This window comes from Salminus brasiliensis, chromosome 2 (genome assembly GCF_030463535.1).
Source record: "Salminus brasiliensis chromosome 2, fSalBra1.hap2, whole genome shotgun sequence".
Lineage (NCBI taxonomy): Eukaryota > Metazoa > Chordata > Actinopteri > Characiformes > Bryconidae > Salminus > Salminus brasiliensis.
Genome location: NC_132879.1, coordinates 24,959,013 through 24,975,702, shown reverse-complemented (window position 1 = coordinate 24,975,702; position 16,690 = coordinate 24,959,013). Strand labels below are relative to the sequence as shown.

At 38.5% G+C, this 16,690-nt stretch overlaps 1 protein-coding gene across 9 annotated transcripts; it reads left to right on the top strand.

The window, feature by feature from the left end:
• Window positions 1–4: 4 nt before the first annotated feature.
• parp6b (poly (ADP-ribose) polymerase family, member 6b) lies at window positions 5–14,716 on the top strand. Of its 9 annotated transcripts, none has more exons than XM_072671715.1 (23): window positions 6–262; window positions 848–1,048; window positions 1,439–1,516; window positions 2,475–2,569; window positions 2,762–2,822; window positions 2,920–3,010; window positions 5,070–5,136; window positions 5,317–5,427; window positions 6,047–6,197; window positions 6,807–6,938; window positions 7,029–7,124; window positions 8,502–8,594; window positions 8,764–8,889; window positions 9,326–9,391; window positions 9,489–9,556; window positions 10,795–10,843; window positions 10,935–11,047; window positions 11,196–11,268; window positions 11,393–11,462; window positions 12,066–12,145; window positions 13,267–13,330; window positions 13,409–13,493; window positions 13,593–14,716. In XM_072671715.1, the coding sequence occupies exons 2-23, from the start codon at window positions 1,037–1,039 to the stop codon at window positions 13,687–13,689; spliced, it is 1,878 nt and encodes a 625-aa protein (XP_072527816.1). In that variant the 5' UTR covers window positions 6–262; window positions 848–1,036; the 3' UTR covers window positions 13,690–14,716. The 9 variants fall into 9 exon arrangements, 8 of the variants coding, with proteins under 8 accessions (XP_072527833.1, XP_072527824.1, XP_072527848.1 ...); XM_072671706.1 differs by having other exon boundaries at window positions 5,317–5,466; window positions 10,807–10,843; XM_072671692.1 differs by having other exon boundaries at window positions 5,317–5,466.
• Window positions 14,717–16,690: the final 1,974 nt, after the last annotated feature.

Genomic DNA, 16,690 nt, shown 5'->3' with positions numbered 1-16,690 from the left:
CGCGCACTGAGCATGCTCGAGCCGTGGTGTGTTGTCAGGGAGAAAGCAGGCAGTCAGTCGGTAAAGAAAGAAATAAACAGCGACAATTACCAGACCCAGCTAGACCCAAGGAGCCGAAACGAGCACACAGAGAAGCGCGGAGAAACACGTTCCCAAAATGACACTGCCGGTAATTACCGCTGCTGCCTGCCGTTTCTGTCGCGCGATTCTGAACCGTTAAAGGCACACGAAATACGAAGAAGCGCCCCTGTTCTGTCCAGAGGTAAGGCTAAATTCACCTACACGGTGCTGAGCTGAAGCGCTCCTAAAATTCCTCACAATCAGACACGTACGGTGATGTAGACACAGATGTTGGTGCTGTCACAGATGTGCAAGGTTTCTAGAGAGCAATCAAAAGGACAAAGCAGAAGAGGTTCATGGATCAAAGACTGCCTGAAACAGCGCAGCTCGTAGCCTCATAGATGCTGGGGCTCTTCCATAGCTGCATTGTTCTCTCCTGCTTGAGCCATTCCAGTAGTCCACGTGAACATCTTGAACAATTGTGTGACAAAGTGCTCATCAAGCATGTGTTCTGCACCTCTTTCATCAAAGAAAACACATTACAATACATTAATATTCAGTTTTTCTGCTGATAAAGGTTCTTGTGCTTTTATTGAGCTAATTTCATTATTCGTGTATGCCCTTTGTTTGAGTGTGCCCTTTCCTGCATGTTCTGTGGGTAGAGATGTCTCGTGTCTCATGCCTTTTTTTTTTGTTTTTAACATTTTAATATCTGATCAGAGTGGAAATATGTTGGGCCAAATGAATCAGTCCACACCCTCATAATGTTTTCCCTGTATTTCCACAGGTTGTTTTGGCGACGGCTTTACTGAATGGATTTGAGTGAATGAGATTACTCTTCAGCTGGCCTTAATGCTCGAGCTAGTAGAGTCTAAGTGAGATCTCAGACAACTGAGATTTATTGCAAACCTAATTTTCCCATTTTCTTACTGGAGTAGATGGAAAGCGCGACAGAGAGTCACCAGAGCTGAAGTCTATGAACAGCATGGTAAAGCAATCACTGCTATTATTGATGCTATTATTAACATATTTTCCAAACATTTGAGAAATGCAATCATTTGATATCATTTTATGGGGGTTGTTTGTTAGTTATTAGTTTCTTGAAGATACCTGAACATTTGAATGAAACCTAAAATAACTTGGCAGTGAACCTATACTAAGGTTGCCCTACTGACACACTCACCTCATTGAGTAGATTACTCTGGCTGACTGATACAGGCCATCAGACATCAACTGAAGGGATGGATGGGGAAGGGAAGAAGAAGAAGAAGACGACAGCAAGTGAATCACTGAGGTTTAAGGAGATGGAAGAAAAAAGGGAAGAGGTCATAGATCTGATCACCTGTCTGAAACTTGTGCTGACCTGTCTGTTTCTCAGAGTGTCAGTGAGCAGTGCTGGAGTGATGAGGAATCAGAGGGGGACAGTGACTGTGAGGACTTCTTCTATGGAGCACAGGTGACAGTATATAAAACACACAGCAGACCCACCAAGCATGTCTAAACCAAAGTAGTCCGTACAGCATTAGGGTCTGTCTCAATGCACCACAATTGTATTATGACTATGAAGAGGCTCCCAAATTGTGTTTGGATTAAGGTAGCAGAGTAAGTGGAGTAGGGCTGTGGCACAAGAATATGGCTAATAATCCTGTGTGTTATCCTGATCCTTCACTTAATAAATAAGCTAAATAAGACGCAAGGTGCCATGTAGCCACTCTGATAGTTACAGGAGACCTATTGAGCACAGTCCAAGACTCACAGTTGACCATGTAACTCATTTTAGACTCTTAGCAAGTAATGCTTGACTTAGTGCAGCTATAGGTTTTTAAAGAACCGTGAACAGGGTCTTAGAGAAAAACCATTTAGACATTCTGAGGGACCTTTGAAGACTTTTTAGCAAACATGGTTCCTTAAAGAACCATACAGAACAGTTTTCCTTCATTAAAAAATCATTTAGCCATACAAATAACCATATTATGCATTAAAGTTGATTGTGAGTGTTTGCTTGAACAACCGTTTTTGGAGAAAACCAAGGACTCCAGTAAAAATCCACTGTCTGGAAGGCTGATGTCTTTCTGAGACATTTTCCCAGATCAAGATTAAACTTAAGCCAATACTACATTACACCATTGGCACCACATAAGATTCCCTGTTTTAATATTTAAAGAACGTTTCATGTGATGTAAATAACGATGATGTAAATCAAACTTTAGGATGTTACATTTACGGAAATGGCTCTGTTACACTGTGCACTTAATGCACATACAGTCTATGACTGAGAAATGGACCCACTGTTATTTATACACCTGACGTTTTCAATGCTATCTGAAATGAATGGGTTTTAAAGAGCTATTTATTTGTAGTTGTTATACATCAGTCAGATGCAGAGCTTTATAACCGATGAATATTCAATGCAGGGACATTATGTTGCTGACCTGTATTGCCATCCACAATTGGACACAGACGTTGGAGCTGTGAAAGACATCTATTCTGACAGTGCTGTTTCTGTAAGGTACTAAAGCACATCATGTATTTTCTACTTACTGTATAACCGTTATTAAAAGGACCAGAAACAATACCACCATATTAATTATGAACATTTAAAAGTAATTTTACATACTATATTGCTGAGTTTATACAACTCTTAATTCAAATTAATCATAACTGCTGTTACTGTGAGAATCACGTGCTCCTTCTTTTTCAGGGAGTATGAGACAATTGATGATGTGGATATTGACCTGCACATTAACATTGGCTTTCTGGATGTGAGTCAGATAACCCACAACTAAGTGTTTCTGTAAGATGGGAATTCATTGAGAAAATGTTTCGACTGCAAATCATTTTTATGTGTTTAATGGACAGGAGGAAGTAGCCTCAGCGTGGAAAGTCAACAGAACAGAACCTGTTGTTCTACGCCTTCGCTTTTCATTGTCTCAGTACCTGGATGGACCAGGTAGGAATGAATATGTATAAATGTAAGAGGTGTAAACTGCTGTTTAACTGTTACAAATATTTGATGTTAATATTAAGCTAAGTATATGTTCAGTTGTTGCTGTCCAGGCTGTTTCTAAGCTCTTTACAGTTAAATGCACAATCTTTTCCACAACTGTATAAATTGTTTTATCAGTCAACTTTGTGGTGTTTGGTTTATATGTAAATAGAAATTCTGAATTGGACCAAAGTAATCAAACTGCATTAAATCATGATGCAATTTCAAGGCCGAATGATGCATTGAATGACACAAAGAAATCTTTATTAAATATAATTGGTGTGAGGTCAGAAATGAACATGGATACAATGTCTTCACTGAATAGGCTTTTAACATACAGTCAGATCCATAACCGTTTGAACAGTTACACAGTATTTGTAATTCTGCCTCTGTCTGCCACCACAATGGATTTGAAATGAAGCAATCAAGATGTGACTGAGGTGTAGACATTCAGCTTTATTTCTAGTGGTTTAATACATTTACTGCACTAACCATTTAGAATTTACAGCTGTTTTTTAAAAAGTCTAACTACTTTAACAGGCTTAAGTAATTGGACTAATTACTGTTGACTAATACAACGTTTCATGGTCAGGTGTGGTCTGTTCCGTAGTTATTTCATTTTACAAATTAATTCATTCATTCCAAATGTGTAATTTGTCTCTGCTGCTTATAGAAATTCTAAATATGTGGTGCAAAGAAGTGTCGATGCAAGTGGGGAAAAATGCACTGATAAGCTCAGCAAGACCAATAACACTGGAAGTACTAATGTAAAAAAAATAAATCTTTCCTTGGTTAAAAAAAAAAAAACATTCACATCTAGAAATGTCAAGAACACTCTCAAGGACAGACTGGTAAGACTCAAAAACAGACAGGCCGGTTTAGACTAATAAGGCATCTAAACAGCCTGACCCCTTTCTTTAAACAGATGAACCAGATTTATTTGAGTATGGAGAAGAACAGGAAGGGTTCATGACCCAAAGCAATGCCATGTTATCTGTCAAACATTACATAGCCACTGTTATGGCATAGGCATGTGTGGCTGCCAATGGAACTGGACTCCTGGTGTTTATTGATGATGTGACCGCTGATAGAAGTAGCATAAAGGCTGTAGAGTGAATTCTGAAGCGTATAGAGATATACCTTTTGCTCAAATTCAGTCAAATGCTGTAAAACCCTTAGCATGGTGCCTAACAATGCAGATGGATAAAGACCCAAAAGAAACACAACAGCTTTATTACAAATAAATAAACTGTTCTTACATGACAAGGACAATCATCTGACCTCAACCTGATTGAGCAGCTTTTCATTTACTGAAAACTATTGACAAAAAGACCTACAAACAAGCAGAAACCTCAGCATTTAGTGATGTTCATGTATTCCAGACTTTCGGCAGTCACTGACAGCTAAGAATTTCCAAATTCATATATTACAATAGAGGTAAAAGATACAAATGACTGTAACTCCAAAACAATTTATTAAAGCCCTTTAATTGAAGGTGAAAGTCTACACTTCAGTCACATGTTGATTGTTGATTAAAATAAAAAAAAAAGAAAATTATCTGTGTGAGCTGTGCTAAAGTTTGGGCACACTCAGCGTTGCAAATCAGGCCCATGTTCTTACACTCTCTGACACATTAAATACATTAAATGTATTAACACCCATCAAACATGGGCTCCTCTAAGCAACTGTCCTGACATCTGAAAACAAAAGTCATTAATGCCCACAAAGCAAGGGAAGGCTATAAGGACGGGTTTAGCTGAGTTAAGACATTCTGCAAAGAAGAGTGAAGGAGCATTGCAACCACATGAGCTGAAAGAGAGATTGCAAGTTTCTTTTCAAGAGAGAGGTTATTAAATCCTGACTTGGTAAATTGCCCACGCTTTTGCATAAGCCTCTTCTCAATTCATATAAAAATAAAAAAGATAGTATTTTTAATTTGGCCAAGGGTAACCAAACCTTTTTAAGACTTCTAACTGGGTGCATTGCATGTTTAAGGCTATATTTGTATATCTGTTTCTCTCAGAGCCATCAGTGGATGTGTTCCAGCCATCCTGTAAAGATGGCTTTAATCTTGGATTACAGCTCAAAAGGTGAAAATCCCAATATCTCAATACAATATTGATACTGTTCTCTCTGTCAGTTTATCAGTGAGCACCTGGGATGTTAGAGATACAGTTGACATACTGTGTTAGTTAATCATGGTTGTCACAATGCTGATTATTGTAATATAATTATAATATAATATAACTATAATATTCCTCCCCTCCCAGGATTCTTTCCACGTTCATATCCAATCAGTGGAAGCACCTCAGCAATGAATTTCTGAGAACTCAGCAGAAGAAGAGACATAGCTGGTTCAAGGCAGGAGGAACAATCAAGAAGTTCCGTGCTGGTCTCAGCATCTTCACACCAATAGCCAAGTACCATCAGAAATACATATTTACCCTTATTGTTAACACTATGAGAGTGTTTCGTGTATTAAATGTACATAGACAGTTTAAAGGAAGATGGGTCATATATACTAGGTGTTTAGCAGTCATTTTGTTGTATTTGAAAGGAAAATGGCCCTTCTGAAAAGAAAGAAAACGAAACTTAAGCAGTGAAGAACTTGTGGGAATCATTTAAAGGAATTAAGAAATACATTACATACATTAAGAAATACAAGCATACATTTCTGTTAATTTCTTTATTTGCTAATGAACATTTATCTAACACTGCACTGCTGCCATTACAGACATTAAATCACCCCGGACAATCAATGAAAATACAATTAAACCATAAAACCCTTGAGGTATTTAACCAAACTAAAATAAATAAATAAAATAAATAAAACTTCTTAAAATGGCCTTAAAAACTGTTTAAAAAACAGTTACAAAAAACTGAGTTACAAATAAGGAAAGTATATTTACAAGTTTACTACTCCACACATTAGCTTATCACAATATGAGTATAGATTTGAGGGAATCCTTCACAGTCTCTGTTTCTGTCTGTTACCTCCAGGTGTCCCAACGTTCCTCTGATCCAGGGCCCTGGGGAGAAGGGCAGGGCTTCAGGACCAGAGCCGAGAGTGACTCGCCTGATGAACCGGTCAGTCTCTTGCACTATGAAGGTGCCCAAAGGAGAGTTACTCACGTATGCACCTAATGGACAGGTGGGTCAGATATTAGACTAGACTGGACAGACTAGCCATTGTGGAATTGGGCACAACTTAATGTGGGGTAAACTTTATTAGGTTCCAGTTATAAAGGTTCCAATAGAACATGATTCTGGTCATCTTGTCATAATTCCATAGCAGCGTCACCTACAAATCAAATCAAATCTAAATGAACACTGAAGATTTTTGGGCCATACACCACCACACCTACACTGATCAGCCATAGCATTAATACCCTAATCCCTAAAATTAAGTAGGCCCCCCTTGTGCGAGAATAACAGATCTGAAGGTGTCCTGTGGGATCTGGCACCAAGATGTTAGCAGCAGATCCTTTAAGTTATGTTACGTTGGTTTACGTAAGGTGAGGCCTCCATAGATTACATCAGTGGTGCCCATGACCCTGTCACCAGCTTTTCTTTAGTTGACCATTTAATTATTATTGCCTGATACCTTTTACTGCCTGATGAGTTTTCTTTAGCAAAAAACTAAAGATTATGTTGTGTCGCACTCTCCACTGCAGTTACTTATAATAATATTTGTATATACAGTATATAGTTTTGTGTGACGAGCCAAGTTTGAGCCGCCTTGTTTGGGATGTGTTTTCAGAGTGTGGCAGTCCCTGGCTCCAGGTCCACAGTGCAGATCACCACCAAACAGCTTATTGAGCTCTTCTTCTCCTCACAAGCTCTTCTTCACTGCAAGAGTATACCTACTCTAGAATATGGCTTTCTTGTACAGGTAACATTATTGATGTTTTTTCCCTCTGCATTGTATGTAGGTACACATATTTGTACACAGTAATTGCAGTCAATCTGTCTATTTCCCTAGATTATGAAATACTCAGAGCAGAGAATTCCTACTCTGAATGAGTACTGTGTGGTCTGTGATGAGCAGCACGTCTTTCAGAATGGCTCCATGCTTAAGGTATTCCCTTTTAAAATAAATTATTCTTTCTAACATTGAAGTCCTAATCACACCTTCTCCCTTAGTGCTATTACCGGTGTCCTTTTGCTGGGGTATATATCGTCCCATAAGATTACTAAACACCCACTAAAATAACTGACTATAACTAGATGATGACCTTCAGGACTGTTGATCTAATACATACACGAACAAACAAGTGCAAAAATAACTGTAAAAGTGCAATCTTAGTATGTGTAATAATTTATTTTTTATCCTATTTTTTATATATGTTGTAAAAATATATATTTTTACATATTAAAAAAAATAATTAAAAATATATATTCTGTCAGTGCTGTCTAGTGTAATCTTTTTGGTGTTATATTTGCACATTGGAACCTGGAGAAACGAAATCTTCCAAATGACAATAAAGTTCACTTTGACTTTGACTTGACTTGTATTGTTATGTATTCTGATAGGCGTGTACATAACAAAAGCAAGACAAGACACTAAATTAGAAACATAAGGGTCAATGTACACAGGTGAAAACAGTAATACGGAAGGTTAGGTTAGGGCACAGGTAAGGTGGAGTGATTTACAGGTTGGGGTGAAGACGAGAAAGAAAGAACCAGAACAAGGGTCTGTGTATGAATAGTTAGAGTGAATAGAGTGAATCTTCCCTTCCTGTGGGCTGTCCATGTTTTTGCCTCTTCTGTTATACATGGCCTTCTAGCATGACTGTCCACATAACTACAAGATTAGCCAAAATCAGTTAGGAAAGAAAGTTTGTTGAACTAAGGTGGGGTTTGGGTTCAAAACCTGGCCATGCAAAGGTGATCATTTATCTTAAGCCGTATTATGATTGGATTATTTTATCAAGGGGGTGTTGTATTTAAAAATCCAGTTTCTAGTACACAAATGTTTGCAGTTGCATCCAATTGGCCCTAGAAACATTTGCTTAAAATTTATTCAGTTTTGTTTTTGTACTGGAGGTACATCTAGAGAGATTTGTATTCGGTCTAAATTTCTCAGACCACTACATTCCACTTCAGTTCAGTGTAGTAAAATAGGTAGTGATCGGTCATTCTGCCTGTGGTTTTCTCAGAGGAAGAGGAATAAGAACCCAGCAGGGCCAGACAGAAACAAAATCACTAAGAAATCACTAAGATCCCTGTTGGAAAGAGCTTGTATGTAGTGAGTCTTGTGCTGTTATGCAGTCATTTTGAAGCCAGCGAGTCAGATTTGCAGTCAGATCTATCGACAGACCATTGTGCAGTTTCACATGTGCTGTATGTTGTTATTTAGCATGTGCACTGCAATTATGTGGAATTTATTGTGTGAACGTTCATATCTGAAGTGGTGTCATGTATTTCTTTAATATGTTTATCTGTGCCTTTGCAGCCAGCAGTGTGCACAAGAGAGCTGTGTGTGTTCTCTTTCTACACACTGGGGGTTATGTCAGGAGCTGTTGAGGATGTGGCAACAGGTGCTGAGGTAACACACACTGATAAACTGACATAGAAAATAGAAATGTTCTAAAGTGACTTTCATTGGCCGTTAGGACGGGTTTTTGTTTTTGAAGATACAAGGTTTTTGCATGACAGCAACAATATGCTGTCTTTAGCATGAGCTGTTGGGTGATGTTATGGTGACCTTTGTGCAGGTAGTTGACTTGCTGGTGGCAATGTGCAGATCTGCCCTGGAGTCGTCCCGTAAAAGCATTATCTTCGATCCTTATCCGTCAGTGGTTGACCCATTCGATCCCAAAGCTTTGGCCTTTAACCCCAAGGTACATCAACCATCATCATTACTTTTATTATTCTTACTATGGCTACTGTTGACTATTTCAGTACATCTGAGCAGAACAGTCAGATTTATGTGATGACAATGAATTTGTAAATGGTTTTGACCAGAGGAGAATGGGTCCCCTTTATGCCTTGTTTCCTCCCAAGGTTTCTTTCTTCGGCTTTGAGGGAGGATTTTCTTGCCGCTGTCACCTTTTTTTGTTGTTGTTGTTGTTGTTGTTGTTTGTTGTTGTTTTGTTGTTTGTCTTAATATCAGATTTCTGTAAAACTGTTATGTAACAACACCAGTTGTAAAAAGCACTACACACATCCATTTGATTTGATTTGATTTGATTTACAGGATGCCTAATTAATAGTCTTTCATTTCATTCTTTACTCAGTCTGTCATACATGCATTTATTATTATTTTTCACTCAACAGAAAAGAAGCTATGATAGGCTGCAGAAAGCGCTGGACAGCATCATGTCAATACGAGAAATAACTCAAGTAAGCAATGCAGGAAACAGTGCTGCCATCATAATATATTTATCATCGCCGTCTGTTCTGAAGCAATCACTTACATAATATTGCCACATTCTCCCAGGGTTCCTATGTAGAGATAAAGAAACAGATGGACAAACTGGATCCACTTGCACATCCTCTTTTACAGTGGTGAGTGCAACATATTGCACAGTGGGTCTGCCAGAATGTTTTTTATTTTTTTTATTCCACAGTTAGGGTAATATGTGTTTTTTAAGACAATGCAGTTTTTAAAGTGTGTGGACAAGAAAATTCAAGGTTGTGTGTCTTCAGACGGTAGGCAGTCTATATCATATGCTGCTAATAGGTCAAATGAAATTGTGCTTAATGCATAATTATGTTTTTAGCTGTGTATGTTGTATGAAAATGTTTGTGTTGTAGGTTTTCATTTGTAATCAGAATCCAGTACTTTGCGGATAAAGGTTACAACCATAGTCCAGCAAAACATGTCTTTGACATTTTAGACATTCAGTCAAATTAAATCTACAGCATTTAAACTCTACACTTTTGCTACTTAGGTAATGCTCAGTAACACAGATATCTACTTACAGCTGCTAGTTATGTAAGACTCAGTAGTCATGGAAACGAGCAACAGTCTTGAACCCAGGGTTCCCAAACCCACTCTATTTTTGTTCTTTCCTTTATCTAGCATGTGTAATTCAACTATTTAAAAAGCTCCTCTTGTGTTGCCTCAGGTGTGTTAGAATAGAATAGGGAAAACATATACAAAATAGTGTGCAAAGCATGGGGTCCCCAGATCTCATTTTGGGAACTCCCTGTGCTGTGGCTTCTCTGCTGAAAAAAAAACAGCATGGCCAACTCAAGCTTTTGACAAGCATAGGGTATGGTTTCATTTGAGTTTGATGGTGACCAAGCTAGACGACCAGCAATAACCAAGCTGATCAACCAACTTAACGAGCAAGACCAAGCTGGTCGACCATGCTAGATTACCAGATTTTCAGCCACCTTTGCTATCAAAGACCAGCTTAGACCATCAGACACCAGCAACCAGCAAAAGCTGGTCTTGAGCTGGACCTATCAGCTGGGTTACTGGAGTAAAGTTGTCTAAATGTATCTCCATTGCAGCTTTTCTTGGTTGGATGGGTCAAATATGTGATTTTGACTACACAAAATCATAACATGCAGTGACAGAAAGACTTTTATCTAAATGTATCAAATGTTATCAAAAACAAAAACTATTTAAACCAGTGTAAGCAGTGGAAGCTACCCTGACACTGGTGTGTTTTTCACTAAAGAACTGATTTTATTCTGCATCTAATTTGTCAATTTTGAAATTCTGCTATTAGACAGTAAAGGTTAGCTCTCCGAGACTTTCAACAGGAATTTAAGCATTTTCCTGTTTGTTGCAGGATCATATGCAGCAATAGATCACATATTGTGAAGCTGCCGTTAAGCAGGGTAAGGACCACTCTAGCTCTTTCCAGTTATTGCACAAACAAAGAAATTTCATTTTTCTGATGTTTTAAAGCTTTCTGTTTTTTTCCAACAGCAACTCAAGTTCATGCACACCACCCACCAGTTCTTGTTGCTCAGTAGCCCTCCTGCCAAAGAGGCTCGATTCCGCACAGCTAGGAAACTATATGGCAGCACCTTTGCCTTTCAGTGAGTGTGTTTATACAAAACCTGTCAATCTGCTTCAGGTTCAAACCCACATCATGTTATCATTTGAATTATCTTTGGTTTAGTGCATCACCTACATGATGTGATGTCTCTCTCTCTTTCTCTTTCTGTTAATGTCGTTGTGTACCAGTGGTTCCCATATAGAAAACTGGCACTCTATTCTACGAAATGGACTAGTTAATGCCTCTTACACAAAACTGCAGGTAGAGTATGCCCTACTTTTGACTGACAATGTGGGTGTATTTAAACGTTCACCTGATCATCACATCTAAGTTGTGCAAACTATGTGTGTTGGTGAATGTGCATCCCTGTTCTCTTTAACACAAGCTGCATGGGGCAGCCTATGGGAAGGGCATCTACCTCAGCCCCATCTCCAGTATCTCTTTTGGATACTCAGGTAGGAGAGTCTTTGCCCGCAGCTACATGTGATGAGTCAGACCTGCACTCTGTACCTAAAATGGATAGTTCGGCCAAAAATGCTACTGTGGATGCAATAGATGGAAGGTAGTAAAGCCACTTGCTGTGATGACTAGAGGTGTAAAGGGGCATTAGGGGCATCAGAAAGTGACAGTGGGATATTTCTCAGAACTTTAATCGATTATAATGATATACAGTCAGTTATGCATGCTTTCTTCTTTGGGCAAAATAAAATTCTCACACTATTTTCAGACATAAAAATGTCCTACTATTAAAAAGTGTATTTTGGAGTGTGTATTTCAACAGATTTCAGTTTCAGTAGTTCAGTAGTCTGGTTTACATTTCTAGTGCTTATTGTGTAATGTGTGCAGGTAGAGCTAATAGCATTTTTGGTTGGACTGTGTACTTAACAATATGGACAAACAGTGAGTTTTCACCCAATATTTGAAGTGCAGTTCAGATTCTGCATTTGCAAATAATTTGTTTGCTCACCCCCTTCTGGCCTCCTGGTAATTCATCTTCTATATGTTCAGCTTGTTTCTGGACAGCCTTTGAGTATGGGATGTGTTTATTTTTGGTGTAGGAATGGGGAAAGGACAGCACCACATGCCCACAAAGGAGGAGCTAGTACAGCACTTTAACAGAGTCAACACCATCTCACAGGTATGTTTACTGGTGTATGTGCTATAGCACAGTACAGAGTTGGCCTTGTTCTAATAAATGATTACATTTAATGGTGACATTATTAGTGTTTCAGAGCAGTCAAGGCCAAACTGTGCAGCTGTTTTAATTGAAGCACTTCACTTCACAAGACAAACATCTAAAAGTAGGCTATTCTGCTCAAACACTCTTGACTGTGTACTGCAAGCACAGTCAGGTTCAAAAGTATTCGGATAGTGCCACAATTCTCACAATTTTCCTCTCTGCACCACCACAGTCAAGATGTGCAATGTAGACCTCAACCCAACTGAGAATGCTGAGACAAAACTGAAGGCGTCTGGCAAAGGGAATTAAACATTTGGTGATGTCCGTGGATTCCAGACTTCAGGCAGTCGTTGACTGCAAAAGATTTTCATCAAAGTATTAAAAACAACTTTATAATTGTTGTTTTGTCCATTTACCTCTGAGCCAGTGAACATGAAAAGAGAGTGTACAATAAATGGCTGTAATTCCTAAATGGTTAATGCAATATTTTTGTATTGAATTCCACTCTTTATTCAAATCTTACTTTTTTGACATTGCATTACTGTCCAAATACATTACATTAACAAAAGTATCAGGGCACCTACTCATTCATTGATTCTTTCAAAATTAAGGGTATTAAAATACTTTATTCTGCTTTTGTTGGACTAACTAACTGTACTGTCCAGGTAAAGGCTTTCTACTAGATTTTAAAGCACTGCTGTGAGGATTTAATTGCATTCAGCAACAAGATTGTTAGTGAGGTCAGAATGTTGGAAGATCACCACCCACCTCATCCCCAACTCCACAGCTCATCCCAAACTCCACAGCTCATCCCAAAAGTATTAGATGGAGCACCATCTTTCCAGAGGACACAGTTCCACTGCTCCACAGATTCAGAGTCCTATTCTTTTGTCAGTACTTTTCTACAGGGACTAGACAAGCTGTGTGTGCATTGTGTCAGCAATAGGTGCAACTTAAAGTAGCTGAATGTATTTATTAGAAGGGGTGTCCACAAACAGTTGGAAATTTAGTGTACATATGAACCTGACTGTATGTTCACTCTTTTTTTCTTTTTTTTTTTTTTTTTTTTTTTTTTAAAGAGTCGTCCAGTGCAGTCAAGGTTCCTTCAGAGTCGGAATCTAAACTGTGTGGCCCTTTGTGAGGGTAAGAAAGAGAAAATAAAGGCTAGCATTTTTGTCTTCTAAACAGTTGAGTGATATATATGTATGTGTTTGTGAACAGTAATAACATCCAAGGACCTTCAGAAACATGGGAACATATGGGTGTGTCCAGTGCCTGACCATGTCTGCACGCGCTTCTTTTTTGTGTGAGTTCTATTTTAATGTTTGTCCCTCTCCGAATAAACAAAATTTTTTATCAATCTGGAAATTTGAGTCACGTTGGCTGTCGTGTCTGTGTTACACAGGTATGAGGATGGTCAGGTGGGAGATGCCAACATCAACACACAGGAGCCCCAAATTCAGAGGGAGATTTTGCGAGTGATTGGGATGCAGTCAAGCTGAAAGCAAAGCTCCTACACTGTGATAGATACAAATCTGTGGTTATGTGTCATCTTGATGTCAGTGTGGCCAAATTACAAGGTGGTTTTAACAGAGGGACCAATTCTGAGAGCTGTTTTTCTATTTATGAGGGAAAACCTGTTTTTTTTTTTATTCACATATCTGCTTCATATGTATGTTCTTTTATATGTGTGATTTACACATGTTCCTGTTTCACATATGTCTGAGTGGTGCAGAGGCAAGTTTATGTCCCCCTTACAACCACTGGAGGGCTCTGTTGCCAAGCCTAAGCACGAATAATGCCAGTGCACAGGTCAGCTGTATTTTATTTGCCCATGTTTCTAATAATCTCTATACCCCCTTCCCAAGATGCTGATTTTGATGAAAAGGGTGCTACATAAGATGTCAGCCTGAAAAGGGTGCTAATGTTTGTATATCTGGAGAAGGCCTCTTCCAGCATTGTTTGGTTAACTCTATCAAGGATTCTGTTTTAATGACATACATATTTTTTCTGATTACTATAGCTGAGTTGTAATTCCTGGTCTTTACATTAGGCCTTCTTATTTCTTTTTTTCCCGCTGGCCTTTTTTCCTTTTTTTAAAAAAGCCAGTTTAAACTGAAGCAGATGAGTTAGAATCCTGAAGAGTTCATGTTTTGAAGATGGTCTGGCATCCTTAATGATGAAGATGAAGACTAGATAGCAGGGCAGCCTTCCGCTGCAGATTACAGTAATCACTGAAAGGAACCTGCTGCACACTTCTTAATGGTTCAGAAGCTGAAACTTATGCAATATCTGTAGCATCCAACACTTAACACTTAAAACCTTAATCAGCAAAGAGACAGTTTGCTGTGTATGTGTTGTCTTGACATTTTCTCGGTGGATATAAGCATACATTAGATGTTAGATTAATAATCATGTGCTTTGCCTCTAAGGTAAGGTTATGTATGTTGGAACTGGCCCACATTTGTATGGAAAGATCTTTTTTAATAAAATGAAAACAGCATGATACTGAAAACTACTGTGTGTTTGTATGTGGGTGAAGAAAAACATTTTAGTAGATATTTTGCACCTTGCTGGGTAAGTTGTGAATGGTCCCAGAGGGTTATGTCCCTCCTCAGCATGGCTCACGTGGCTTAGGCTCAGTTTGATTACTCCTGAAGCAGAAACACTAGAATTTATAGACCGCGTGTTAGCCCTGTAAGCAAATCTGCCTTTTCCCTCTGCCATAAACCCCCTTCCTGCTGTTTTCATTTGCTCTTTTTATCTGGGGACCCTTTTTAATTATTTAAAAATTAAGTTTCAAATGAAAATGATGACCATCATTAAATAGTTCCTAACTGGTTCTTAATCTGGTTTATTTGCCCCTTTCAGATAACCATTGACTGATCACACAAAATCATTTATTTCTGCAGCCAACCAGCTTTGTGCACATATTGTCAGCCAAAGCCTTGTTATATGACCTCATTAGAGCCTTTGATTAATCACACAAAGTTAATAGCGTTAATTATCTTGTTACAGCAGCACCTGTCATGGGGCTAGATGTATTATTCAGCATGTGAACAGTCAGTCCTTACAGTCGATGTATCAAAAGCAGGAAAAAATGTATCAAAAATGTAGGCTGGAGCACCTCTAAGACATCAGGCAGGTTTTGTGGGTTGTTTCCAGCATGCAGTGGTTCATACCTATAAAAAGGGCTCCAAAGAAGAACATCCAGATGTCCGGCAACAGGGTTATGGATGCCCGTTATGGATGAATGCTTATTAATGTGATTCACAGAGGCCTCACCTCACCAGACACCACAAGTCACCTTCACAGGTCTTAAGTCTATGCCATGGCTATTTGGAGCTGTTTCTGTGGCACAGGATAGATCAACACAATTGTTATATACACATTATTTTTTTAATGTTAGGGAAGATTAGTGTAGATGACCCAGTTAAAAAACATAAACTCCATTTTGCATATCATATCATTAATATGTGTTGTCCTACATGATGATCAGCCCAGTTCTGAGGGCATTCTGTTCTTTACTGCTTGAACAGACTTCATTCAATTTGCTGCTGAGGGAGTTAATACCAACATCACAGTGCATTCCAGTACTCCCACAGGGGAAATTGCATACTGAGAATGGAAGTAAGGCATGAATGAGCTGTGTTCCAATTTTTCATCAGCCACGAATTGTTTTAGCAAGTTTCAGGATTACTTTTAACCAGGTTTTTGAAGGAAAAACAACTGCGCTGAAAGGTGCAGATGACATGATGGTGATGAATGCAAGTGGCATGCGACACTTTGGGTAAAACAATTCCTAATACAATACCTTTACATATAGTACAATGTCAGTTTCCCAACCCAATAAGAAGTATACAGTGCTTCTTTCAGCACTTTAGCTTAAGAATGTCTCTTTAATGAAAGTTTCAAGCGATGCTCCACTTAGAAGATTAATGCCATTAAACTAACTCAATTTTGACTTCATTTCCACAGGGCACTGCAGTGTGCCATGCTTCCCTTTGAGACCTAATTTCCTTTTAATTAAATTAATAAGAGTTCTAGAGAAACCCACTAGAGAGGGCCTGCGGCAGAGCCTCTGTCGTCTGCCTGATAACAGCTGAGTGTGTGCGTTGTCTGTAGCACTTGATAAAGACATTGAAACAGTAGTTGGTAAAATAGGATGCCTTTAATCAGCTGCAGTAGTGTCTTAGTAAAATTGAAAAAAAAAAAAAAAATTAATAATAATAATAATAACATACTAGAAAACAGACATTATGAAGTGCTTTACACTGTATGAACACCCAAGTAGTACACTCTACATTGTTTTGCTTATTGTGAATTACAAGACGTGCCCCAAATATTTATGTTTGAATGTGTACCATCATGTAAAATTCAAGAAATTATGTTGCTTACAGTACATTTCTTAATTAATTACAACTTATAGTAAATTGTACTACTTACATGTATTGAGGACCATCCATCCATCTTCATATTTAGTTCTTCCTGGGTCCTGGACAG

Bases quoted from the DNA above. Each gene is read 5' to 3' on its own strand.
- parp6b (XM_072671692.1), top strand. The intron at 5,137-5,316 runs GTGAAAATCCCA...CTCCCCTCCCAG, and splicing joins CTTGGATTACAGCTCAAAAG to GATTCTTTCCACGTTCATAT. The intron at 11,269-11,392 runs GTAGAGTATGCC...CTTTAACACAAG, and splicing joins CCTCTTACACAAAACTGCAG to CTGCATGGGGCAGCCTATGG.